At 42.9% G+C, this 26,938-nt stretch overlaps 1 protein-coding gene across 5 annotated transcripts in view; it reads right to left on the minus strand.

Annotated features, from left to right (window-relative positions):
- Nucleotides 1-1,467: 1,467 nt before the first annotated feature.
- The window catches only part of DIP2B (disco interacting protein 2 homolog B), a 222,023-nt gene continuing 196,552 nt past the window's right edge, over nt 1,468-26,938 (minus strand). For all 5 annotated transcript variants that reach the window (XM_064591251.1, XM_045873455.3, XM_064591249.1 and 2 more), the window contains 13 exons: nt 26,121-26,244; nt 24,238-24,359; nt 22,920-23,031; nt 20,417-20,526; nt 19,591-19,721; nt 17,793-17,961; nt 16,494-16,664; nt 15,399-15,460; nt 14,195-14,252; nt 12,062-12,136; nt 9,867-10,044; nt 7,934-8,057; nt 1,468-5,609 (listed from right to left, as the gene is read on the minus strand). In XM_064591251.1, coding sequence (XP_064447321.1) covers nt 5,357-5,609; nt 7,934-8,057; nt 9,867-10,044; nt 12,062-12,136; nt 14,195-14,252; nt 15,399-15,460; nt 16,494-16,664; nt 17,793-17,961; nt 19,591-19,721; nt 20,417-20,526; nt 22,920-23,031; nt 24,238-24,359; nt 26,121-26,244 — 1,689 coding nt within the window. In that variant the 3' untranslated portion in view covers nt 1,468-5,356. The remainder of the gene's footprint in view (nt 5,610-7,933; nt 8,058-9,866; nt 10,045-12,061; nt 12,137-14,194; nt 14,253-15,398; nt 15,461-16,493; nt 16,665-17,792; nt 17,962-19,590; nt 19,722-20,416; nt 20,527-22,919; nt 23,032-24,237; nt 24,360-26,120; nt 26,245-26,938) is intronic.

Genomic DNA, 26,938 nt, shown 5'->3' on the forward strand with positions numbered 1-26,938 from the left:
TGAACATGACCAAAATGGAACATACCATCTTTTTCCCCACATCTGTTCCTTTTCTTTTGTTCCCTACCTTGGTAAATGACCCCACATCTACCTAACTCCCCAAGGAGTTGTTTTGGATTCCTCCTTCCTTAGCCTGAATATCCTGTCATTGAAATCTCACCGCCTCCCAAGTTTGCATGCACTGCCTCGTCTCCATCCTGTCACCGTCTTGGCTGAAGTGTCCTTGCTCTATCCCTGCGGTTTCTGCAAAGGCCTCCCAACCAGTCTCCCTGCCTTGGCTTTTATCACTTTCCCTGCCGACACCAATCCATGTCCTATACCACCAGCATAATTTCCTAGGTTGCAAATTTGAGTATGTCATTCCCTTGCTCTAAACCTCTCATTGGCTCTCTTTAGTCCTCTGGATAAAAGTCCAAAATTCCTAGCAAGATACACAAAGCCCTTGGTGATCTGTGCTTGGATCAAGCCTCCATAGATAACTAGCTTTAACTTTTCTCCCTTCAAACCCTCCATCCTAATAACGAATGGTAGTTCGCAGAAAATCCAACTCTGCCTTTCTACTTGTTGCTTTATCTGGCTGTCTCATCCTTCAAAACTCAGTTCAGGAGCGCCTGGGTGGCTCAGTCAGTTAAGTGTCTGCCTTCAGCTCAGGTCATGATCCCAGGGTCCTGGGATCGAGTCCCGCGTCGGGCTCCCTGCTCAGCAGGGAGTCTGCTTCTCCCTCTCCCTCTGTCCCTCCCTGGCTCGTGCTCTCAAATAAATAAAATCTTTAAAAACAAAACTCAGTTCCGATGTCACCTCTTCCAGCAAGTAGTCCTCATTATTCCCCCTCATCATTGGATTGGGTGCCTGTCCTACCTGCTGCCACTGTCCACCCTTTCTCATAACCCTTAATATATTGTACTGTTTTCCTGGATCTCCTTGAAAGCAGTGACTTAATTTTCTCTCGTTAGCTTCAGTTCTGTTGCAGTGTCTTGGGCCTAATGGATAGACATTCAATAAATGTATGTTAGGTGAAAAATATGTTCTCAGCTGCCTAAATAGGTTGGACAGTAATAGTTCAAGGACCAGTTTTAGTGTTGGGAGAACACGCACAATTTGATGGGCTCACGTTAAATTGAAACCAAGACCTGAAGAACAAATGACATCACTTTAGTGAAGGCTGAAATCCAGTCCAACCACAGATTAGAGAAAAAAAAAAAAAATTTATGATCCATAGTTTAAAACTACCACATGCCACGTGGGTAGGAGGAAACCTAAACTTTAATTGTTCCTGACAAAGGCTTCTTAGTTTTCAAAATGACCCTCTTGTGTTCCTTGATTTGTCTTCCTGTTACAGCACTGATTTACTGTAACTTTGGATCTCTGTGTTCATTTTCCTTAGACCACTCTAGCTATCTTTAGGTCTTACCATCTGAGGTTAAATTTAAAATTTATCAGTTCCAATTTATCAATCTTCCCAATGTGTGAAGCATTAAACACAATCAGGCATCAATATTTATTAACACAAGACAAAGGAAACACATTCAATGAGTTAATAGAACACTGTCCAGCCAGATGTTAAATTTAAAAATGTATATCTAGTCTAATTTCAAATAAATAAAAAAACTTTATACATAATTACACAGTACTATAGTTTGAATTTGACACTGGTAAATATCTTGACAGAAAGTAAACAAAACATCATTTAGGACTAAAAAATTATTCTTATATCTTTACACACTCTTCCTGTGGACAAATAACATGGCCCATCTACACATACCTAGACCAGAAATGTTTTATGAATGATAAAGAAAAGGCCTACTGTGTATTTGGAGTACTGCAGCTTCTTGCTCCAAATACTCTTTTACATCAAAGCAGACAACAAAAACAACACTAAGGCATAGGTCATGTTGGAGTTTGAGGGTGAGGTGATAACTCCTCATTGCTTTAGTCTAAAAGATTGCTGGATATTCAAAGAAAGTAATTTATTTGGCCAAGATATTGAGCACCATGCCTGGGGCGGAGACCTTAACAAAAAAACCTAAGGCCTCAGGCCCTTTGTTGATTCAACAAAAGCATTAAGCAAGCACTGCCCAGGGACTAAAGAAAGGAGACACACTTATATTACCAACAGACAGGCAATGGTCCCTAAACAGCCCGAGGCAGCACAACTTCGTGAGGAAAGGGCTTGATGGTGGCGGTGGTCTGGACCGGGCCCCCTTTCTGAGGCAGCAAGTAAATAAAGGCTGTGGATTCACACCCATGCCCGTTAGCATGCCGGTCATTCCCAGGGTCTCACTGATGCAGGAGATGACACTTGTGCAGCTCTAAGAATCCCTTGGGCTTAGGAATTTTCCTGAGGCAGCCCCTTCCTGATCTACCTCAATTACTTCTGCTGAGAGGCAGAAAGAGGTTCAAAAGCTGTCAGATGAATGGATTTCTCTCAACTGAAATGGGGGCTTGCTATTAATCTCGTTGTCTTTTTCACAGGCATAAAATAAAAACCCAGACAGAATGTGTTCCAGAGTTTTGGCTAGGCTGTTTCTATCGGTAATGGCCTTTTGGGTCTGTCCTAAGAGTCCATTCTACCACAAAGGTTCTACTTAATGTGGAAAGGGCAAGAGCACTGTGTCATCAGGAGGAAGTTTTCTTATCCAAGTCTGTACCAGACTAGGCATTAAAACTATAGATGACCCCTCAAACACCCACAGGCTAACGACTGGACTCTCTTCCCCTTCCAGAGGATCCTTTACCACAGTTACTGAGAAGGTCCCGAAGACATAGCTCAGCTTTCTTTCCTCCACTAGCATATTCTGGCTTTGGGGAATATGCAAAAGATCAGTAAAGCAGCCACAAGGTAGAAAGCAAAAACTAAAGATAAATCAGAGGCCTGAGGAACTACAAACCCAGATAATCAGACCCTAAGTAACTGGGAGTTGACCATACTCTGAGATTACTGGAGTATCTTATTTGAAAGAATGAGTACACATCACCTCTGCCCAATACTGTAGCTACTAGCCATACGTGGCTATCTGAAAACTTGAAGTATGGGTAGTCCGAACTGAAATGTGCTTAATACACACTGGGTTTCAAAGACTTAATACGAAAAAAAGAAAAGAAAGTATCTCAATCCCTTTTCATATTGATTCCACATGGAAATTATAGTATTTTTGATATACTGGGTTAAATAAAAGATATTAAAGTCAATTTCACTGGTTTCTTTTTACTTGTGCAAATGTGGTCACTAGAAAATTTAAGATGACCGATGTGGCTCACATTATGTTTCTACCAGACACCCTAACTTGTGCAGTAAGAATTTTCAAAGCAACCCATAGGATAAGACTCTGCCTATATTTTTTTCTTAGAACTCGTGGATTATGGAGATAGAACTATTTAATCCTCAGGATCCCTTGCTTTGTTTAGTGAATCATTAAAAACTATTGTAAGAAAATTACTTTCCAAATAAGCAGGCTGTTCTTTCTGCAAACTGAACCGTAGCAAGTCACTGGGATTTCCTGCCCCAATGTAAGTACTTTTTTTCTGTACATCTTAGAACCTCTTCCATCATGTGTAAATTAATTTCATCCAAAATGTCAAAAAAGAGATCTGGAACTGGAAAATGTCTTGAGGTCTGCCCTCAGCAGAGAAAAAACTGGGAGGAAAAGAGGCTTATGTAAAAGGGAGGCAAGAAAGTGGCCTGGAGCCACAAGACTGAAGGGCAGCCCCCGAGAGTGACGAAGGGTCTGGGCTTTGCATTATAAACCTTATTTTCAGGGTAATTACAAGTCTTAAAAATTGTTTAAAAACATATTTAGTTTACATGATGTTACAGTGGGGTAAATAATATGTATTATTAAAATAGTCTAAATAAATATTTACACAACAGACCAGAGTGGGTCCATTCTGATATAACAAGTTAACTCTGTTCACTTGGAGCTTTTCTTTTTTTTTTAATTTTTAAAAATATTTCTGTAAGAAAAAAATAATAAAATTCAACTATATTCAAATACATGAAGTATCAGACCAAAGAAAGGAAACCGAGCCAGAGGCCAAACTCAGTCCCACGCTCAGTTCACTTGGCCTGGGCACCACAGTTATTTCAAAAGAGTTTCTTGCATACATCAGACTCCCCCTATTTCAGCATAAGCCTCACTATTTTGGCAACCCAAATTGGTCAGTTTTGAGATCTGTAGTTATGTCACCTTTATGGTTTCCCGTGACTGCTGATCCCACTGCCTTCCCAGCCTGTCATTCTTGTTCCTAAAATCCCTGCCCTCATGAACTGGAAGAACAGAGGACACTCTTCAGTTTTCTGAAGAGAAGCTATATGGATAAACTGGAGACGAAGTTGACGATAGGCCTGGAAAAAGAGGAAATCCTAAAATCTTATGTAGTCACTCTAAATCTGAAACACAGTTTCAACACTGGGGGCCGGAGTGAGTTCTTGTGGTTTCTTAGGATAGGGTGGGATCTAATGAAGCTTAGCCTTTTCATAACAGTTTGATTTTTAAACCGAGATTTTTCAGCTTGTAGAAACAGGTTGAATTCTTAAAAGCTTAAGCTGATTCTGGGAATGCAAGCTTGAAAAACAGAGGCAGCTTTCGTTTATAAAATACATCAGCCAACAGAGACATAGTACAATGTGCAGCGAAACCTGCAAACAATTTGCACTTTTCAGTTACCTATTCAATTACACTGCATTAAGAGAATATTGAAATTCTCACCAAGTAGAAATGCTTCTACTTTAGTTGTCATGACTACACACGCCAATTCTTCAATTGTTTAGCTGAATTGTTGTATTCTTATTTACACGTTTAAAACACTGGTCAAATGTTTTACTCTCAAGAATTATATATATATAAAGTAACTCTCCTATTCAGTGGGTTATTTGATTTGCTTATTATGGGTCAGCAGAAAATAAGCTGAGCAGTTCCACGTCAACAAACCTGCAGAAAGTCCAGCTATGGTAAAACGGCAGAATACAGTACAGAGCGGGGAACTGGAGAACTCCCGACTACCCCCTTCATGTGAATTCATTAAACTCCCTTACAAAATTCTAAAACAGCATTAGATAAAAATACAAGTATATACAACAGATGAAAAAAATGCAACATGCATGGAATCGCTTTAGTAACGTGCTGCTCACGCTATGTCAAAGCTCATGACTAATGACTGTTAACATTTTTTTCATTTGCTACCATACGATTCCCCTTTCCTGTGTGTCCTGTGATTGCAGAATCCCACAGGATGAGATGAAGGATATAATGTAACCATCTCAGCTTATTTCACATCATATGAAAGCTTGCTCCTAGTCACTGGTCTTTGGTCCTTGTGGTTTTTCAGGATGGCCCCCCTGTGATCCCCACAAGGCTGGTTACATGTTATAAGCCACATAGATGGGGTCTAACTGGTCCGCCAGGAAGCTGTCACGGAGGTGCATCCTCTGCTTCTCTCCTCTGGAGTTGATGGGGATAACACCTGGGTCCACCACCACCACGACGCCAACGATGAGGTAATGCTCTTCCAGGACCACGTTTGTCACTAAAGGAACCAGATCTAGGGCTTCCTGTTCAGAGCCACACAGTTCCACAACCACCACAAGCAAGTTGGTCCATGTGAACACGGCACTGAAATTTCAATGACATTCAGTTAACATGTCATTACATTTACCAGGCATCTTTCATAGGATCTGCTCAAGACTTATCCCAATTTCCCTGACAACTGTCTTCTCTCTCGGATCCAAGCAGAAGGCTAGCAGCCATGCCTGCCATGACCTTGCCCCTGTGATCGCAGCTGATTAGCTGAGCCATCTACAGTCTCTCGGGGGTTTGGCAATGGGTTTGAAAGTTGTTAGCTGGTCATGTGAACTAAGCACATGTGAAAGTTTTGGGGTAGCCGGGTGTCCAGAGCATCACAGAGAATGGCTCTTCCGGGATGAGAGAAAGAATGAAGTGGATGCCTCTATGGCTCTAGAAAGTGAGAGGACAGTGGTTCCTGATGGCCTTCCCATCCCTTACTTCTACCTTTCTTGAGATCCAGAGAGACTCTTAGGAACCTCTGAGGTAGCCAGGTATTCTTTTCATTAACTCTCTCTTTTGCTGAAGTTTTTTTTGAAGAGAGTTTCTGTTATTTGCAACTGAAGAGCTTTGACAAAGATAATATTCTGAGGCCCAACAGGAAGGGAGTGGACCTCTCATCTGTGCTTAGTGCCCCATACAGGTGTCTCTCCCATCGGGCCATAAAAGTGACATAAGGTAGAAAGTTGCCTTACATGGAGTGGGACTGCTGGGTTAGAAGGTATGACCTGACCTGTGATATGAAATGTTAAATAGCTTTAAAAAACAGATTCCAATCATTAAAAAAAAATATACACAATACTTGGTTGCATAAAAAGTCAAAGGTCTAAAAAAAAACCCACAAAAGTTAAAGGTCTAAAACTAGAGGGTAACCATGGCACCTGACTTCTCTGTATTGTTCTTATAATTCATGGGCATTGCTCGGGTCTGGGGAGAGACTCTGACCACAGTGAGATGAAGATGCTGACAAGGGGCGCCTGGGTGGCTCAGATGGTTAAGTGTCTGTCTTTGGCTCAGGTCATGATCTCAGGGTCCTGGGATTGAGCCCCGCGTCAGGCTCCCTGCTCAGCGGGAAGCCTGCTTCTCTCTCTCTCCCTCTACTACTCCCCCCTGCTTGTACTCTCTCACGCTCTCTGTCAAATAAATAAATAAAATCTTAAAAAAAAAAAAAAGATGCTGACAAAGGAGCATCTAGAAAGCATGAGCAGCCACAGAAAGAATTGCGGCTATTTAGCATGGGTTAAAAAAACAAAAGAAAAGGCGCCTGGGTGGCTCAGTCGTTAAGCGTCTGCCTTCGGCTCAGGTCATGATCCCAGGGTCCTGGGATCGAGTCCCACATCAGGCTCCCTGCTCGGCAGGAAGCCTGCTTCTCGCTCTCCCACTCCCCCTGCTTGTGTTCCTGCTCTCGCTATCTCTCTGTCAAATAAATAAATAAAATCTTTAAAAACAAACAAACAAACAAATAAACAAAAAAACAAAAGAAAAAAAACCCACCACCAAGGAAGGACATACTGCATTAAAAATGTAGAAAAAAAACTGGGTGGATTCTGTATTGTCAAGAATCCAGGGAACCTGGGTGGCTCAGTCGGTTAAGCCACTGCCTTCGGCTCAGGTCATGATCCCAGGGTCCTGGGATCGAGCCCCGCATCGGGCTCCCTGCTCATGCTCAGCGGGGAGCCTGCTTCTCCCTCTCCCTCTGCCTACTTGTTCTCTCTCTCTGTCAAATAAATAAATAAAATCTTTAAAAAAAAAAAAAAAAAAAGAATCCAGCATGAAAGCCACTAGGTAAAAACTATCGAGTTTTAATTTTAAGGAATTTTTAGTCAGTGTGAGGCTGGATGTTTCTTTATCAGGGATAATGTGGAGGGAATTCCTACACTGAGAGGGAAGTTGGATGAGGTCATGATGACCTTTTTCATCTGCTTACCATTTGACAATTTGCGAAGCACATTCCCATTTGATCCTCCCCATAATTAGGAAATAGCAGAGAAAGTATTTTACATGAGAAAAGCAGCCTAATGTGGGAGAGCTGGGCCTTCAAGTTGGGTCTTTTGACTTCAAGTCATGGTTCTTTCCACCATATTACACCGACTTTCTAGAGACAGATGATCAGATCTCTTCCAACTGTAAGAATCTATCAGTACTCGACTCCCTGGGGGTTCCACGGAGCCTGTCTCAGTGTCTCCACCACCTCATCTGCCGCAGCAGACGGCACATCACGACAAGAAAGAATCAGTCCATTTACTCTCTTACTCTCCTAGGAGTTCTAGGTCTGTAGCGGGTATCTGGTAGGGACGGCTGACTACTTAGATCAGTTTTAACTGACACTACACTACAGCTGGGCCGGCAAACCCATTCTGTGCGGGGGCATTTACCATTCAGCAATGCTCCTGTGGATCCGGGACACTGAGGTCTCGATATCGATCGGGTGGTATCGTAATCCTCTCAGCTCCAGTGTTTCGTCCAGAGCTCCCACCACATATAATGCATCGTGACGCTCTGACAGAAAGAAAAAGAGAAATCTGGTTCATCAGACATAATGAGCGCAATACAACGTTGGAGTGAAGAGCACCAGGTCAGACTGCCTGCCACGTCACTTGACCCCACCACGCACCAGCTGTGTAACCTTGAGCCAATTACTTAAGTCTCCGAGTCCTGCTTCCCCCTCTGTGAGACAGGGAGAACAATACATGGCTGCTGTGAGTATTACATGAGATAATCCAGGTGAGGGAGTTAACATGATGCCTGGTACATTTTAAGTGCTAAAAAAGAATTAGCTATGATGATTATTATTATTACTACTATGTCCCAGGAACTGTGTCCAGTGCTGGGAAGATGACAAAACACGATTCCCGCTCTGAAGACACTTACTGTCTAGTGGGAGAGAAAGACACACAACAGGTGTTCCACTGTGACACAGTAAGCCCCGTGCTAGGAGTGCGCATGAGGTGTGTGTGAGGCGAGCAGAGGACACTCCCTGTGCTCAGTTCAAGGGTTCAGGGAAAGAAAAGCCGAAACCAGGCTAGGCTTTTACGGATAAATAGGAATTAGCCAGGTGACAGCTGGGGGAGGGGTGGAGCAGGGAGAATGGATTTGAGAGGGAGAAGAAATGAGCATGTGTTGTTCCTAGACATCTGCAAGGAGTCCAAATATAAGGAGTAGGATTACAGAATATGGAGAGATTAGTCCTGGTTATTAATAGGCTTGTAATCTGGCTAGAACATGGCAGAAATCTTTTTTGTTTTAATTGTATGCACACACCATATACGTAAGGGTACGTATGTGGTTTATGCCTATATAAATACTGCATTTTGAAGAAAGAGATGATTTTGCTAGGTCTACTGAATACAATATTTTCAGGAAAGGGTAAATTTCTGAAAAATTGAGCAAAACAAAGTGCTAGAAGCTGTTGGAGAAGAATGAGGAGGTCTAGCACATTCCCACCATATAAGAAGAGCTCATAAAGACTATAATAACAAATGCAACAGAAACATGGCAGTTAATCTCACATCATTTCCATAAGCCAGGAAACAGTATCATTCCCACCGTCCAGGTAGGAAACTGAGAGGCTCAGTGATTGCTCAAGGTCACAAAGCAAATGGCAGAAGTAGGCTTCAAAGCCAGGGCGCCTGGTGAGGGATACCTCCCTCTTCCCCAGTATGTTATCCTGCCTCCCCATGAAACATGGAGAAACTATGGGCGCTGGTCACTATGGAACAGACTCAAGGAGCTTAGGAGAAATGACTTTGCTCTAATTCAGGCCCTTAAAGTCCAGTGAGTTACCTGTATCTGTTCTTGAAGTGATGATACAGCTACTGTTGGGTATTTTAACATGGCCATTAATGCCAGGAGGAAGAAAAATTGAAGGCAGGCAGGCAGCAGTGAAGCCATGACAGTCAACTGAGCAAAGGGTAATGGGGGGACTGCTCACACCAGAGCCTTGCCAAGCAGTCTCACATCTAACCCCCGTTAGACAGATGAAACACCCGTCCTAGGAGCCTGTGCAGGGGTTCGAGTCAGCCAGGGGCACTGTCAGCATCGGGCACGTCTCCGAGACTGTCGGCCGTGCTCACCCACAGTTCAGAGATGCTGACATGGTACCTGGGGTGCCTGCATCCTAGTTACTCCTCGTGGGGCAAAGTCTTGCTTCAAATGAATATAAATTCATATATGGGTCCAAGAATCACAGCAGGGAATGACTAAATACACACACATGGGACAACGCAAAGGCCGGCTGAGGAAGGTGAGCCAGGGCTACCAGCTGCAAAACAAAGCAGGCTGAAGGGAAAGCGCTGGTGAGGAAGCTACCTCCAGTGGCCGCTGTGAGCTCAGTCCGGCGGACAAATCCAAGATATCCTGTCCGCGCCCAGAGTGTCTGCGCGGCATCCCCAAAGCTGAGGCGAGTGTTGAAATGATCAGCTTGAAGAGTCTCACTGTCATAGATGGTGTAATAGCCACTGGCCGTGTGGGGACTGTTCACCCAAATCTACAACAGGAAGAGGGCATCGGTCAATTTCAGCAGGGTCACAGAACTCTAACAATTCAATTCTCTTTGGACGGATTATTATTATTTTTTAATTCTCATTGTTATAGTAACAACAATAACACAACAAGAAAGGCAGTTGACATTTATCAAGTGTTTCCCATGTGCTAAACAGAGAGGTAAGTACTTTATAGGCCTTATCCCCATCAATCCCGACATATGTGACAATACAGTTCTGTACTATTGTTATTCCCATTTTACAGATGAAAAAACAAGGAGTTAAGTAACTCGTCTAAGATGCAGAAACTAGGACTCACACCCAAGCCTGCGGAGCTGCAGAGCCCACGCTCTTTTTTTTAAAGATTTTATTTATTTATTTATTCATGAGAGACAGAGAGAGAGAGAGGCAGAGGGAGAAGCAGGCTTCCTGCGGAGCAGGGAGCCCGATGCGGGACTCGATCCCAGTACCCTGGGATCATCATGACCTGAGCCGAAGGCAGACGCTTAACCATCTGAGCCACCCAGGCGCCCCCGCAGAGCCCACGCTCTTAACCACGACGCTACACCACCTCCCTGGCTCATTCCTCAGCCCCTTCCAGAGCCCTGCAAATGCATCAAGGGATCACTTCTGTGCTTCTGTGCTAAGGTATAAAGCCCTCAGGAAAACACTACAGGGTATCTGAATTCGCACTGTCAGCATAGCAGTAGCTAACAATGGTAATAACACTAGTATTTATTGCAAACTCATTACGTAACAGGCACTGTTCCACGTGCATTACACACACAGGTATTAATGTATTTAGCTGTCGCACAATTTTTTTTTTTTTTAAGATTTTATTTATTTGACAGAGAGAGACACAGCGAGAGAGGGAACACAAGCAGGGGGAGTGGGAGAGGGAGAAGCAGGCTCCCCGCGGAGCAGGGAGCCCAATGAGGGGCTCGATCCCAGGACCCCGGGATCATGACCTGAGCCGAAGGCAGACGCTTAACGACTGAGCCACCCAGGTGCCCCAACTGTCGCAAAATTTCATTAGGTGAAATTAGGTGGGTGCAATTATTATTTATGGATGAGAAAACTGAGGCCCAGAGAAAGTGAGTAACTCGCTCAATAGTTACAGGTTGGGAAGTGGCAGAATGCAGGTCATTTGGCTCCTGTACCTACAACTCTGCTCCCAGTAAACTTCGGGGTGAAACATCAGTGCTCCTCAAATATTTGAGGGCAGAAAAATCAAGTCTTTTTAAAAATCTTTTTTTTTAAATTCTTATGTTAATCCCCATACATTACATCATTGGTTTTAGATGAAGTGTTCCATGATTCATTGTTTGTGCATAACACCCAGTGCTCCATGCAGAATGTGCCCTCCTCAATACCCACCACCAGGCTAACCCATCCCCCACCCCCCTAAAAATCTTTTTTAAAAAAAATCTTGATACTAATACAAAGATGGACACATTTTAGAATAAGAATATAAAATTTCTATAAATTAAAAAAATTTAGTATTGTGGCTCCTTTCAGTTCCACCCCTTAATAGGTGGAAACAGGCAGGATTTGCCCATTTTCCTTTTCAACTAAGGGAATGTCAGTGGACCAATCTGTGACTAGTTCTAGTCTGGGTGCTGAAATCTTCTCTCCATCCTGGTCTCAATCTCCCTCTTTTTAATCTTGAACCTTACAGAAAGATTAAAACTCTTTTTTTTGTTTTGTTTTAAATTTATTTGACAGAGCGAGTGTACACAAGCAGGGGGAGCGGCAGGTAGAGAGAGAGGGAGAAGCAGGCTCCCTGCCGAGCAGGGAGCCCAACGCAGGGCTCAATCCCAGGACCCTGAGATCGTAACCTGAGCCGAAGGCAGATGCTTAACGACTGAGCCACCCAGGAGGCCCAGATTAAAACTCTTTTAAAAAAAAGATGAAAATTCACAATGGGGGAAAAGCTAAATCCACAGTTTCACCGACTTCTTGAATGTGAACCCTAAAATCTTTACTGCCAACTTTTCAGATAAAGATAAAAATTATACATACCTCTCCAAGATGAGAGTCTCCAACAGGCCCTTTGGTCTCGGGATTAACAATAACCACTTTCACTCCAGGTAAAATCTGAGCATCAAAGGGAAAACACAAAGACTCAATCAACTCTAATGATCCCTCAGAAATGCAGTCACCCGCCACCCCTCCTTTAGTGAGGCGAGCGAGTGCACAAAGGCAGGAGCTCACTGATGTATTGCTCACTGCATTGCCCTCAGTGGAGACCAGAGGTATAATGAGGTTCATCCTCAAAAATAAACCAGGGAACCAATCAGTCTATCTTCCCTTCAAAGGGATGAGGAACTGCAGCCCAGAACCATAACAGTAGGAATCTGTAATGTGACTGCCCTTTCTCATGATCTATCCTGTTCACTGGAGTGATGGCAGGAAAACCCCTTAAAGCAGAAAGGGCAGCAGGGAGGGATCATGTGAGAGGTTCTGCTCCCGTCTTCAGCAAGAGCTTGTGAGAGGAACTTGAAGAGTAAGAGAGGACGGTGGCGGCTTTGCAGGAGAATGGGTCCTACCCCTGGGATCATGAAAGACATCACATGCTCGGGATCTCCCTCAGGAGAGAAAAGGAAGAACAGGTACTGGCCGTAAGAATGGCTCACGGCTTCTCTGCTTACCCATATTCTGTCCCTTAAACCTCCTTCTCCATCATGGGTTTCTAGAGTCTGAGGTTAGCTGAGAAGAGCTACAACGATTATCTAGGCTCATACATCTAAGACCTCAAGGAAGGAAGAGAAAAGACCGTTCTCACTGGTCTGGGTCAGGCACTGCACTAAAAGCTTCCGAGGCGCCTAACCACGAGCTGAGGTGGATGGAGATCTGACAACGTGGTAAGACGATCAACCCAACTCCACTTCAAAGAGTTTAAATGGAAGAGAGGAACTGGAGTAAGTGCCCCATGGACTTGATCTACTGCATGATAGGTTAGGTAGGATCCCCTTCTTTTCTGTATAGTTTTCCCCTATGCCCTTCAGAATTACTAGAAGGAATTCTGAGGCATCATTGCTATCTCTTCAAAAGAATGAGAAACTCGCTAGCTTATGCTGATGTTCTATCACCCTGAGTAAATGTTCAGAACTGCTACAGACTTAAGGCTGTGTCTCTCCAAAATTCATACGTTGTATGTAATCTACCTAAATCCCCGATATGATGGTATTAGGAGCTGGGGCCTTCTACCATGTGAGAATACAGCAATAGGACGACCATCTATGAACCAAAAATTCTTCACCAGAATCTGCTGGTGCCATGATCTTGGACTTTCCAGGCCCCAGAACTGTGAGAAGTAAGCTTCTGTTGTTTATAAGCCACCCGGTCTATGGCATTCTGTGATAGCAGCCCAACGGGACTAAGACAGTAACTGTGTCTCTTCTTGAACATTTTATTTTATTTTTTAAAGATTTTTAAAAATTTATTTGACAGAGAGAGAGACAGCGAGAGAGGGAACACAAGCAGGGGGAGTGGGAGAGGGAGAAGCAGGCTTCCCGAGGCGGGGCTCGATCCCAGGACCCCGGGATCATGACCTGAGCCGAAGGCAGACGCTTAACAACTGAGCCACCCAGGCGCCCCTCTTCTTGAACATTGTAAAGCCTCATTCTAATCTAAGATATCTTATCCCCATAAACACACACTCTATATATCTGTAGTCCCTTCCCCATTTTGGTTTCTCTTTCAGCTTTAAACACATGCATGCCCTCCCTGATCTTCAACCACACCTCTCCACTGCCACCCTATTTTTCTCCCTGTAACATTTATAAAGACAGAATTGGCTCTTTCTAAGTGCTGTTCACTTCTCCACCTTGAATATAATGAACACTGAATTTCGCTGATTTGTCAAATAAGAATAACACGTCAGTTGCATTTTTAAAAAGAATCTGTGGAAATTAAGAAAGGCCACATCTACAATTCTTATCTATGTACCCATATGCATTTGAAAGTATTAGCTAAGGTGAAACTGTTGAATTATCTCCAGATTTCAATTAAGGCTTGCCCTGGGTACTATTATGTTACATGGTTTCAAGTTTCTTTACAAGGAACCAATAAAAAAATAAAAAATAAAAAAATAAAAACAAATAAAATGAACCACTTCCCAGGTAGACCAACTTCCAATGGTTAACAAATTACCTTTCCAGACTCTGAGAGAAGCAAACTCTGGGGGGCCCCCCGTTCCACAAGACGAACCCTGTAGAAGAACAGTATTTACTATATACATACATACATATATATACGTATTTGAAAAAATGGCTGCACCACATCTACTACAGCTGTATACTGCCCTCCTGAGACCTTTATTTTCTCTCTCCTTCTCATGCTAGAGCGGAGTTTCTCAAACTTGGCACTACTGACATTTTGGGTCAGATAATGTTCTTTTATGATTTTTTTTTTTTTTAAAGATTTTATTTATTTATCTGAGACAGAGAGAATGAGAGAGACAGAGAGCACATGAGAGGGGGGAGGGTCAGGGGGAGTAGCAGGCTCCTTGCTGAGCAGGGAGCCCGATGCGGGACTCGATCCAGGGACTCCAGGATCATGACCTGAGCTGAAGGCAGTCGCTTAACCAACTGAGCCACCCAGGCGCCCTCTTTTATGATTTTTTACGAGGGGCTATCTATCCTGTGCATCGTAGGATGTTTACCAACATCCCAGGCCTCTACCCACTAGATGTCAGTAGCAACCCTCTTGTTGTAACAAGCAAAGCCATCTATGCACGTTGTGAAATGTCTTCTGGAGGGCAAATTCTCCCCACTGAAAACCACTGTCCTGGAGAGATGCTCTACTGTGTAGGCTGGGTCAGTGCCCCGGGGCACATCAGTGAACACAGCCGAAGTCGGTGGGACCTGGCAAAGGTCCCAGAGCCCTAGGACCAGGCACTCACCTTGGGACATAGCTAAAATTCCCGTTAGCTGATGCGGAGGAGGGCTTTTATTCCTGGGGTTTAGATAAAGTGTTGTTTCAAAAACCCTACTCTGCCTCATTTATTTTGTCTGTTCCATCTTTTATTTTTAAACTCCCAGAGGAAAGAGTTTACCCATTTTAGTTCACTTTATATCAAATGTCACAAAATAGTTTTACATAGGCAGGAACTAAGTATTACATTTTAATATTAAAGAACAGCGCAGCTGTTCTGAGAATATCTGAGAATTAGAGCTTTCTTCTTACAAACATAAGTCTTATCAGGTATTAATAAAAACAAATTCCTTCCCTCTTCCCATCCCTCCCTGGAAGATACAAACAAAAGGAATGAGGGAGAGAGCCAGCTTTCTTGGGGCTCAGAACTTTTTATGCTTAGAAACTCAAATAGGGAACGAGCATAATACATCTACTGTACCTGTCATGTCTCAATGATTTCAGATCTACATACACAGTAGTTGGATCAGGCCCTGAGGTTCCCTAAAGAAAAAGAAATCAGTGCACTGTTTATTTAAAATTTAAATGAATTGTGTTTCCATATTTCACATTCTCAAATCAAGAAATAGATAATTTAGCCACACACATGAAAAATCCAAACTCTATTCGGAAAGCTCACCCTCTCTTCAGCCAGATGAGGCAGGGCTGCAGTCAACACCTGAAAGAGACTCATGGCCTCATGTTTCTTTTCCTCCCTCCCCTGGGAGAGCAGGCCAGGAGCCTAGTCACAGGGGCTGGAGCAGCCCTGAAAGGTTACCAGGCTGAGGAGGGTTCTCATCCCTGGACTCAAGGCAGAGATGAGACACGCCAGCATCCACAGGATTTTTAAAACCAACACTGGCCTAAGTGGACAGTAAGGAGCCTGTGATGGAGCTCCAAGGTTAAATCATCATGATGCTACCTGAACGTCCTTTGCCCACGGTCACAGAAGCCCTGAAAGTACCCACCCATGTATGCCATCTTCTTTTACTCTCCCTCTTGTCCCTACCTGTATTTACCGTATTAGCCTCCCAGCTCCCTAAAATCAGACTTAGTTCTTTTCTATTATTTACCCACCAACAATAACATGGCAAAGTTGCCATCTGGCTGAAGAAAAGAATACAGGCTTATTTGTGCTTCCTTTGTTTAAAAAAAAAAAAAAAGGAGACAGAAAAACAGAAGGTAAGATATTAATAAAATTCAAATAGGACTCAAAAATCTTGGTTCATCATCATGTACCATTCAACTACTAGAAGTAAACATTTAAATTGGGGCTCATCTGCTGGGCGTGACTCCAAGCGTGTGTACCTAGTAACTCAGTGACTCTACAGAATGACCCTGTGAAGAATAATTCTATTATCTTCATCCTACCGGTGAGCAAAATGAGGCACCGTGAAATCCAAATGAAGAGCCTGCGGTCCCAGAGCAAGTAAGTGGAACTGGGCTCCCGCCAGGCTGCCTGGCTTTGAAGCCTCTGCTGTGGAACAACACACACTCCGCTTCCATTTATTATCAAGCAAGATTTCATGACAGTCACCTGTAAACATATCGCTACATTGACTCTGGATCCAAAAGTGGTGCTGACAGCCCGAGGGGACAGCCCAATGTCTTTGAAGAGCTTGGAGAAGGACTGCTGGAGGGCAATGCGGGGTCGCTCCTCAGCCACAACCACACATGTCCGGATGCAGGAGAGGTTGATTCCTCTGGTCTGTAAGACACCAATGGCCCGGGAGTTGAAATTAGTAGGAACAGAAAAAGAACCGAATAGTAAGGCCATTGTTCTATCTCTTTGGTCAGGAAGAGCCAAGGAACTATGTATTCTCATCTCAGACACTCAGGGAAAAGACTAAAGTTTTCAGAAATGCCAAGGCATTCCACTAACATCACTACCCACTGGTAAATCTGTTCATTCTCTATTTCTTTCCTCTTTTATCTAAAAATCTTAGATTCTTCAGCTATCCACTTTTATACCTCCCCATTTCTGTGCTTTAGATGTCTTCCTATTTCAAAATGGAGAGAAGGGACTGAGAGAAAAAGAAATCCAGCACTCTAGAGATCGAATCTTACTTCTTTTTATCCTTCTTAGGGTCAATCCTCTATTTTTATTTATTTATTTATTCTTATTTAAGTTCAGTTAACACATAATGTATTATTAGTTTCAGAGGTAGAGGTCAGTGATTCATCAGTCTTCTATAACACCCAGTGCTCATTACATCACGTACCCTCCTTAATGTCCATCACCCAGTTACTCCATCCCCCCCCACCTCCCCTCCAGCAACCCTCAGTTCGTTTCCTATGATTAAGAGTCTCCTATGGTTTATCTCCCTCTCTGATTTCGTCTTGTTTTATTTTTCTCTCCTTTCCCCTGTGCTCTTGTTTTGTTTCTTCAAATCCACATAATTCTCTATTAAAGAAAATCCGTGTCCTCTGACTCTCTCATATGCCAGTCAGACATATCATCCCTGGGTACACACATGAATGAGCTCCCCTGATCTTTGGGGCACACCCCAATCTCCACTACTCTGGGGCTGCAAATTTTCTTGGAAAAAAATCCTACTGGGGGTCATGGTTCTCTTTCATCTTTCCACGAAGTCCTTTCCATTCAGCCTCCCGACTAGTTTTACCTTCCTCTCCACAAAGTAAGACTCAGATTAAACTCTGAAAGAGCGCATGAAATTAGAAAGTGGAAGAAATAAAATTTCTGAGGTTTACAAAATGTTGGCTGGCTAGAAAAAAGCAGGCAGATAGGCCTGTCAGGCCCGGCTCGGGTCTCGTCATGCGTGGCCCGTTTCTTTCAGGGCTCTTGGGACCAGCTACTTGTGTGGTTGCTTCTTACCTTTAGCACCTCCACTTGGTTTCCAAGCCCTTTGGTGCAGAGCTCCATTACTGAATAGGAGCAGAAAGTGTCCCTTATTTTGTACTGGTTGACAGTGGAGAGCCAGAGGAAAAGGTTGTTTTCTAACTCCATAGGAGGAATTAAGATGGACTGGTGACCTGAATAGACACTGCAAAGAAGAAAGGCGAGAGCTGACATCAATTCATCCTAGACGTCTTGATGTTTTAGAACACCATCCATTTAACAAATATTTACTGCATGTGAAGGGCTGTGTAAGGTCATATGAGATATAAAGGTCTAAGCATCAACCTTGCTCCTGTCCAACTCACAAGACACAATAACTAAAATAAAGCAGACTGGTATATACTGTAACTGAGATGTGAAGATCATAAAACCAAGGTAATAAAAGAAGGAGCAAGTCATTCAAATTAGGAAAGCTGGGGCGGGGGATGGGGGCGGTGTTTCACTGAGTAGGTGTCAGTTGACCTGGAGCTTAAAGAATGTGCAGGAGTTTGACAGTGGCTGGAGGAAATGGGGGTGGTGGTGAGAGCATTCCAGGCAGAGGAACAGCATATGCAAAGGAAAAGAAACATAGAAGTATATGGTGTGTTTAAAGTTGTCAGAAATAGCATCCTAGTATGAAATCCTATAGCACAGGATGCATGGGGGAGTGGTGAGAAGTGAGGCCAGAAGGGTTGGGGCCAAACTGTAAAAGAGCGTAATTATCATCTGAAGGAGTTTAGGCTTTACCAGCAGCAGTCTCTGCGGCTTTAAGCTGGGGCGAGCCCAGCACCATGGAGAGAGACTGGACACACAGACACTGGCGAGGGAGGGACAGGAGAGGTAAGAGATGATGAGGGCTTGAATCCCGACAATGCAGCCAGGATAAAAAGAAAGGAATGACAGAGTCACATTTTATATGTATAGTTCGCAGCCATGAATCCTCAACTTCCTAAACCCGAGTATAGATCAGAATCACAAAGAGCCCAAGAATCCCGTATTTAAAAAATACTGGAATTGTGGTTGCCAACTCTGGAAATCTAAGTTATTAGTAAGTCCGGGGAAGGCCCATTAATTTGCTTTTTTAAAGACCTCGAGGTGATTCTTATGTACAGACAGGTTTAGGAACAACTGAGCTACAAAGGACACGACACTTAATTGGATGTGAGACGTACAGATATAGAAGTTGAAAATAATGCTCAAGTTCCTAGTTTGGGCCCCTAAGGTGAATGGTCCCATCCTATCAAAGATGAGGACACACAAGGGGAATGGCTGAGTTGTAGGTGTCTGTGAAGCACTCAGGGGGATGTCTACCAGGGAGGTGAAAATGCAGGGCTGAGAGAAGGTTCCCTGGGAGGAGTGGGGATCTGCCATTCCATAATGCTACTTTCCAGGCACATGCTGTCATCCAATCTCATTATACTCCTTCCTGCCAAACATTCTACTGTTTGTAGAATGTACAGGGGTACATTCTAGCTGTCAAAGCATGACATATTTCACCCAAGTATCATCCTTTTACTTGGCTCTGCTTCTAAAATAAGGATTACAGGATGGAGCAGAGAGCAAGTAATAAGATCACTCACTTTTTGTATGAGGCATAAAACTAACAGACAAGAAAAAAAAAAGGGAATATAACCAAAACTAAATGAACTTCAGAGATACATCAGGTGCACAAATTCTGGAAACATCAGCATTTTATTGAAAGATTACCAAATTAAGGGAGCAAAGGGAAGGATGAGATGGTTATAGCCCCAAAGACATCCCCATTCATTCTGTTTCTTTGTTTTTCCATTCCTACCTGCAGAGACACCAGAGTGCAAAGCCAAGTCCACAGTAAGGGTCAAGGCAGATAGCGATCTGCCGAGAAGAATACAACTCACACTGGAGCTTGATGGCTCTACAAAGAGCGTTGACTGCAGAGTGGGACATCTGGAAAGTAGGGAACATAGAACAGGCTGGAACTGGCATCCCCACAGGCAGAAAAAGCCCTAATGACAGTTTTGAAAAGTTTCAAATTTCCCTCAAACTCCTCAAAATAATGTTTGTTTTTCATTGTTTCAAAAAGTCTATCTAAGTCTGGAGTGCCTGGGTGGCTTAATCAGTTAAGCGTCTGACTCTCAATTTTGGCTCAGGTCATGATCTCAGGGTCATGAGATCGAGCCCCATGTCCAGCTCCACCCTCAGTGCACAGTCTGCTTGAGATTCTGTCTCTCTCTCTGCCCCTCCCCACCCTCTAAAATAAATAAATAAATCTTAAAAAAAAAAAAAAAGCCTACCTAGGTCTAACATAAGGTAACATATTTTTGTTCATTAGTTAATACTGAGTTCTATGAAATATGAATCTATGGTTTCTTACTGGCTTTAACTGTGACTCTTGTTATCTATTAGCTTCTAGGCCAGGTTCAGAACACTTTGTAACACACATTCCTTGGGGTTACTTATTCCGGAAGAGCCAGTGCTTTTATTTAAATATAGCAGGGACCTTTGATCCTCCGCCTACTGTCTCTGGTACAAGCAGTTGGCCTCCACATTTGAAGTCCCTGGGGCAGTGGTCAGCTCTATTTTGTGCAGACCTGGCATTGTGCCAGCATCCAGAGAGAGTCAGTATCTCCAGCCCACTCTACCTTCACTCCTGTCAGCATGCCAGTTGTGGAGACACTAAAATCAAGATACGCCAACATCTCAGCAGTGGGTGGTTTATACAGCTGAGGTAACCTTTTCCTGGGTAAATCATCTGCAATGAAAAGAAAAAAACCTGATGTCAATCAGACACATTGGAACATGAAAATCATTGCTCTTCAACTGGTTTTCTAAGGCTTTGCTATGGACAAATATAGCTCCTGGGATTTGCTAAAGCTTAGGCCTCTCCTATTTAACCAAACAGCTCACGTATGTCACTCCTAGAAGTGGGCTGGGGTTGACACCACTGGGTAATATAAACAAAGCAAATCTACATCAGATAAATGTATTTACTAGAAGGTTGGTGAGGGGTAAAGTAACAAGGCGGTAGAAGACATGAACTAAGGAAGCAGATCACTGGTGTTCAAATTCTGCTCTGCCATTTACCACTGAAGTGACTTTGGAATTATTTAACCTCTTTGTTTCTGTTTCCTTATAATACTTACCCTCATAGGATTGTTAGAGAGTTGATTCACATAAAGCACTTTTCAAACAACTCAAAAACTCAAAAAGCCTTAGTTGTTATCATGCTGGTTCCAAGTTAAAGTTCATTATTTACCGTTTAGTACATGCAATATCACTCATGGACAGCTTTAAAAGTTGTTTTTCTCCAAGTTAATATGATAGATTTTTAAGAATGAAAACCTAGAATTAGGGATTATTTTCCTTTGCTCGTTTATTTATATACCTTGCCCTTCCTCCCAAATTTGCTTCGTAAGTATGTCAAAACCAAGGATGTCAAGGATGTCTCTGGCCCCAACCATGCCTCTTTAATGACTCCTATGGCTTTCTGGATCAAGAAATAATTCTGGGGGCGCCTGGGTGGCTCAGTTGTTAAGCATCTGCCTTCGGCTCAGGTCGTGATCCCGGGGTCCTGGGATCGAGCCCCGCATCGGGCTTCCCGCTCTGCGGGAAGCCTGCTTCTCCCTCTCCCACTCCCCCTGCTTGTGTTCCCTCTCTCGCTGTATCTCTCTCTGTCAAATAAATAAAATCTTTAAAAAAAAAAAAAAAAGAAAAAAAAAGAAATAATTCTGACTCTAAAATTTAAATCTCTGTATTGTTGGGCGCCCATCTCTGGTCAAACCAAAGAATTTATCTATCACTTTCAACCCGCTTTTGTATAGTGTAGGGTCACTCATGTTCCTACAGAAACCTTTCTGTTGTCTGTATCACAGCCCATAGTTCAGGTCTTCCTGAAATGCGGCTGAGTCCAATAACCGTAGTAAATCTACCTGCATCATTAACACCAACCCACTCCATTTGTGTTATATATAACTGCGCTTACGTCCTTAAGTAACAAATGTAAAAAACTCTAGTTCAGCATTTGGCACATAACCACCACAAATACCTGCCATCCCTGCATTTAAACCCATACAAATGTTCCTGAGTTGGACAGACACCATGTGGTACTTACTGAAAACAGGGAGAAAGGAAATGAATGGTTAAGAGTCTGGGAATGGAGCCAAATCAACTGGGTTTGAATTTTAGTTATGCTACTTATTTAACCTCCCTATACCTCAGTTTTCCTATCTGTAAAATGAGGATAAAATTTACACCTATCTAATAGGGTTGGTGTAAGGATAAAATTAGGCAATATATGTTAAATGACTGGCATATAGCAAGGGCTCAATAAAAGATGTTATTATTATGATTATATGTGAGGTGCTTTACATTATGTCATTTAATCATTACAGCTCCCTGAAGTGGTTATTACAACTCCCACTTTATGGACAATTTTGCCCTAGTAGGGATATACGGAGAGTAACAGAGTATCAGGATTTAAATATCATCTCTCTGACTCCAAAACCCACTCTCTTCCCTCTACCACCATTCTCCAGGTATCCCCACATCTTATCCCCCACCGTGCTTTATTAGCACGAATATCATCTACAAGTCATGTACTTCATGGTTTTTAAAGTACTTTCCTATTATGCTGCACTTGACATTCTTGTAAAATACGGGAGTCAGGTAAGGGTGGTTAGCATTTTAGGAAAGGGTAATCTCAGAGAAGATTATATAGAAAATAAGTACTTGAGCTTGAACTAGAACCAGGTCTTCTGACTCCTGGTCCAATGCTGCTTTAACTAGATCACATCTGGAAGTCGAGGATCAGATCATCTCAAGATTTTATATGGTCTTACGTGTACACAGTTATATTCTGCATAAAAACCTAACCACCATTTGAGGATGCCAAGAGTAAGAGCAAGACACTTTTTTGTTTCAAGAGCTTTTAGCAGACTGTGATCTGCATCTTTGGATCTGGTTGCTGTAGCATCCAGTCCTTTGGTAATACAAGCGAACCAGACACGAAGTTTTGCTTCTGTCTTAGCAGGTGGAATGTGTTGCAACCTAAGAGTTGTATAAACATCTTTGGCATGAGAATCTAGGAGATCTCAGGGAATGAATGTTCTTGCTCCTTCAGTAGCTCTGGAGAAATCTCCCTTTCACCTGTGTCAATGATGGTTGGCCACGTTTTCACGTCCACAGCTGCTGCTGCCTCTCGGGACCTCAGTAACCTCAGCAGGGTCTGTGTGGTGAGAATGCAGGCTGCTTTGCTGACCTAGAAAACAAATGGACAGAAATAAGCACCAGGAAGCTCAGTTCCCATGTGGCACCACAGGCTCTGGCTGCTGCTAAAAGCAAACTCATACTGGACTAAAAGCACACCATACTGGACAGGACAGTATTCGTTTTTCAAAGAACACACAACAGTACAGTGGATGCTGGTGTGTCCCCTACATTTGTCCTTCTGGAACTGTGTAACACTGAGTTATCTCAGAAGGATGGACCTGTTCACAACACAAGTTATTGTAAACAAATATTCTCAAATATTTCATAGTTAAAATCTCAGTGTGGATGCCAACATCTCTTGATTTCATGAAGACCAGGATAAAGTAAAAACATGGATTTTGTACTGCTCAGGGAATGAGAGGAGTCAGAGGATCATCTCTACAGGAGTTCGTGTTTGCCACAGTCTAGTGAATGGAGAAATGTACTAGGCCTAGAACATATCCTGAATTTGAGGGATGCGGAGCTGTCATGGAAACTAAGCTCTCCTTTCACACCTATACATGGAAAATGCAAAGTGACCAACTTCCCCTTAAACTGCCAACAGAAGGAAACTCCCCTCCCTGCTGCTCTGTCCTACTTTGCAGAATATAAAGAGGGCATTCTGCTGAACTGAACTTTGTAATAAAATCATCTATGGTGAACATGGCTTTTACACCACAGGCTCTGGCTGCTGACAGAAACAAATGTTACACAAATTAGAATTCTGCCTCTTTGCTGTAACATGAGTTAGGATATGATGCAATACAGATCTATGTTACTTCCTTCAACTCTCATATCCTTGAGAAACTTCTATCACTTCCAGGGCAAGATCTGGATACCTTTTAAGACTATGCCAAGTGAATTTATAAAACTAACCCAAATAAAAATGACCAACATTGGGGAGAATTCAGTTTGGCATGTCAAATTACCTTGGCTACTGTGCAGAAAAAATGAGAACGTTTTTTTAAGAAGGGAGATAAAAAAAGTTTTATGGAGAATTACTAATGACAGCCTCACCTCCTTAACGTTCATGATAAAAATACAATTCTGTACCTCACCAATAATCACTTTCCCATATTCCTTCACTGAAAAATGCTAGTCATTTTGTTCAGATAAATGAAAAGGAGGTGGTTTTCAGGAGACAGATTTCACTTCCTGACTCAACAAAACCGGAAATTTAGTAAGGATCCTGAGGCAAGATATACTCAGTACTTACATCAACAATCATGCGGACAGTAGGCAATGTGGCCGTAAGGTTCTGAGCATGAGGAGGTCGGACAGTGACAGGTATGCACCCCGCATACAGGCAACCATAGAATGCAGCTATTAACTCGATGCCTGCAAGACAGAATAACTTAGCTGCCCTGTATCACTCAGAAACTAAAAGGCAGATCTTCTAAAACCAGTTTATTAAATCATGTGCCAGATAGTTTATTGAGATCATAATTTAACATAGATAATAGCAGAAGAAATTTTTTAAATCGAGAAGGGACTGAATGTAAAGAAGGAAGCATATAAAACAACTTAAAAAATATACAGAAGCCAAGAGTAAGTAACAAGAAAGGAAGTCAGAAGTAAAGAAAACTCTTGAAAGACACCTAAGGAAGGTATTTTGAAATCACTACTTGATATTGCTTAGAAGAAATAACGGCAGAAATTAGGTCTGGTAACTTAGGAAATAAAAGAAAGGGGAAAGGAGGGATGAGGAACACCTGAGCTTTAAAAAAATATTTAGAAGGCTGCTGTGTGACAAGCAATTAGACTTCTGAGATGTTGCTCCACCTGTGGGTGCGAGTTTTAGGGAGGTAAAGTGTGACTCAGTTTGAAGAAGACTTTCCACTATCAGGACATGGAGAGTGGCCTTTTCAGGAAGTGCTCTGGTCCATCACCATGTCATTCACTGGTGGATGGAAGACATCTTACAGGAACACCATAGGAGGGTTCTTTTACCAGAGGACTTTCTTTTTTTTTTTTTTTTTTAAAGATTTGTATTTATTTATTTGAGGGAGAGATAGAGAGAGAGTGAGAGAGAGAGCACAAGCAGGGGTGAGGGGCAGAGGGAGAAGCGGACTCCCCGCTGAGCAGGGAGCCTGACGTGGGACTCGATCCCAGGACCCCGGGATCATGACCTGAGCCAAAGGCAGACACTTAACCAACTGAGCCACCTAGTCGCCCACCAGATGACCTTTTAAGAAGTCTTAGTATCAGGGCGCCTGGGTGGCTCAGTTGGTTAAGCGACTGCCTTTGGCTCAGGTCATGATCCTGGAGTCCCAGGATCGAGTCCCGCATCGGGCTTCCTGCTCGGCAGGGAGTCTGCTTCTCCCTCTGACCCTCCCCTCTCTCCTGTGCTCTCTCTCATTCTCTCTCTCAAATAAATAAATAAAATCTTTAAAAAAAAAAAAAAAAAAAAAAGAAGTCTTAGTATCAGTATAAATAAAATAGCATAGTGAGAATCACAGAACAAAATGAACTAAGGGGGATAAAAGACCAGAGAAAACCAGAGGTATGAGTGGGTAATGTGACAGAAGAATAAAGAAACGAAAAACTCAACTATTTCACCTAACATTTTTAATATTTACACCAAACTGTCATCAAATAATTCTGAGTCCCTCTTACTGTGAAGAGAACATTTTTAAATTAAATGAGAGCATGGAAGATGAAAGCAGCGATAACGAAGACTACACATCAATCAGGATATAAAGAATGCAAAGTCAAAAGAGTTCACACATAATATTCTTTAGGAACTGGGTGAAATGGTCCCATTCCCGAACACTCCTAGAAACAAAGCACCTCTTTTGAAGGTTCCAAAAGTCAGAAAGTCTTCACTTATTCATTCGATATTTACCATAGCACCAGGAACTATGCTAGACAGTGGGAATACAAGACTAAATACAACAGACACAGTCCCAGCAGAGCCATGGTGCTGCCCAACTCCAGGGCGTGAAGCTTGGTTCTTACCTTAGCCTGGGTGCCTGGGACTCCCAGAGCTGGGAAGTGCCCAGCCTATGTGGGCAAAGATGGCGGCCCTCACTTCCTGGCCTCTCATACTCTGTAGTCTGGTAATGGAGCTTGAGTCTAGTTTACCAACCCAACACCTACCAGGTGGATAGAGCAACACCACGTTGTCTCCTGCATTTAGATGACCCTTATCACCAAGAACGGACGCAATCCTCTCTGCTCGCTTATGAAGCTGAAGGCAATTGGCTGTGCACACAGTAGTTCCCTTGAAATAGAAGAAAGTATAAGTGGGTCAAAACTCAGGAAATTGAACAGTGACAAGTACCACGTTATGTCAGAAAGGCTTGTGCCTTGGTAGATTCTCTTTATCAAGTTATCAATTCCAGTGAAAATTCCCGTAGTACCGAAAGACGTGTGGTATTTCTTTTTCAATGCCTGATGGTACTTAGGGAATATCAACATTAACTTAAATCAAACATACGTATCTATAGTCTTTCTTGTTTAAGACAGCTAGGAATTTTTTATTTAAATGAGGAAGTAAGAATAGAAGGAAAATAAAGGAAATAAAAGTAGGATGAGGGCAGGAGTCACTGCTGGCCGTGTGGCCACTTGCATCATGTGCATTTGCTGTGCGTCACACAAATTTGGCTCCGAGTATTCTAACAGCAAAGATGTAAACAAAACAGGAACAATTGGAATCAGAGTCCACTCGCTGATAATAAAGATTAGCAGATCAGAAGATGGCCAGCTACTCCTTTTTTTTTTTTTTTTAAAGATTTTATTTGTTTATTTGACAGAGAGAGACACAGCGAGACAGGGAACACAAGCAGGGGGAGTGGGAGAGGGAGAAGCAGGCTTCCCGCCGAGCAGGGAGCCCGATGCGGGGCTTGATCCCAGGACCCCGGGATCATGACCTGAGCCGAAGGCAGACGCTTAACCGACTGAGCCACCCAGGCGCC

This window comes from Mirounga angustirostris, unplaced genomic scaffold (assembly GCF_029215605.1).
Source record: "Mirounga angustirostris isolate CCGP_5_RB_7025 unplaced genomic scaffold, mMirAng1.0.hap1 SCAF_5, whole genome shotgun sequence".
NCBI classification, from domain to species: Eukaryota; Metazoa; Chordata; class Mammalia; order Carnivora; family Phocidae; genus Mirounga; species Mirounga angustirostris.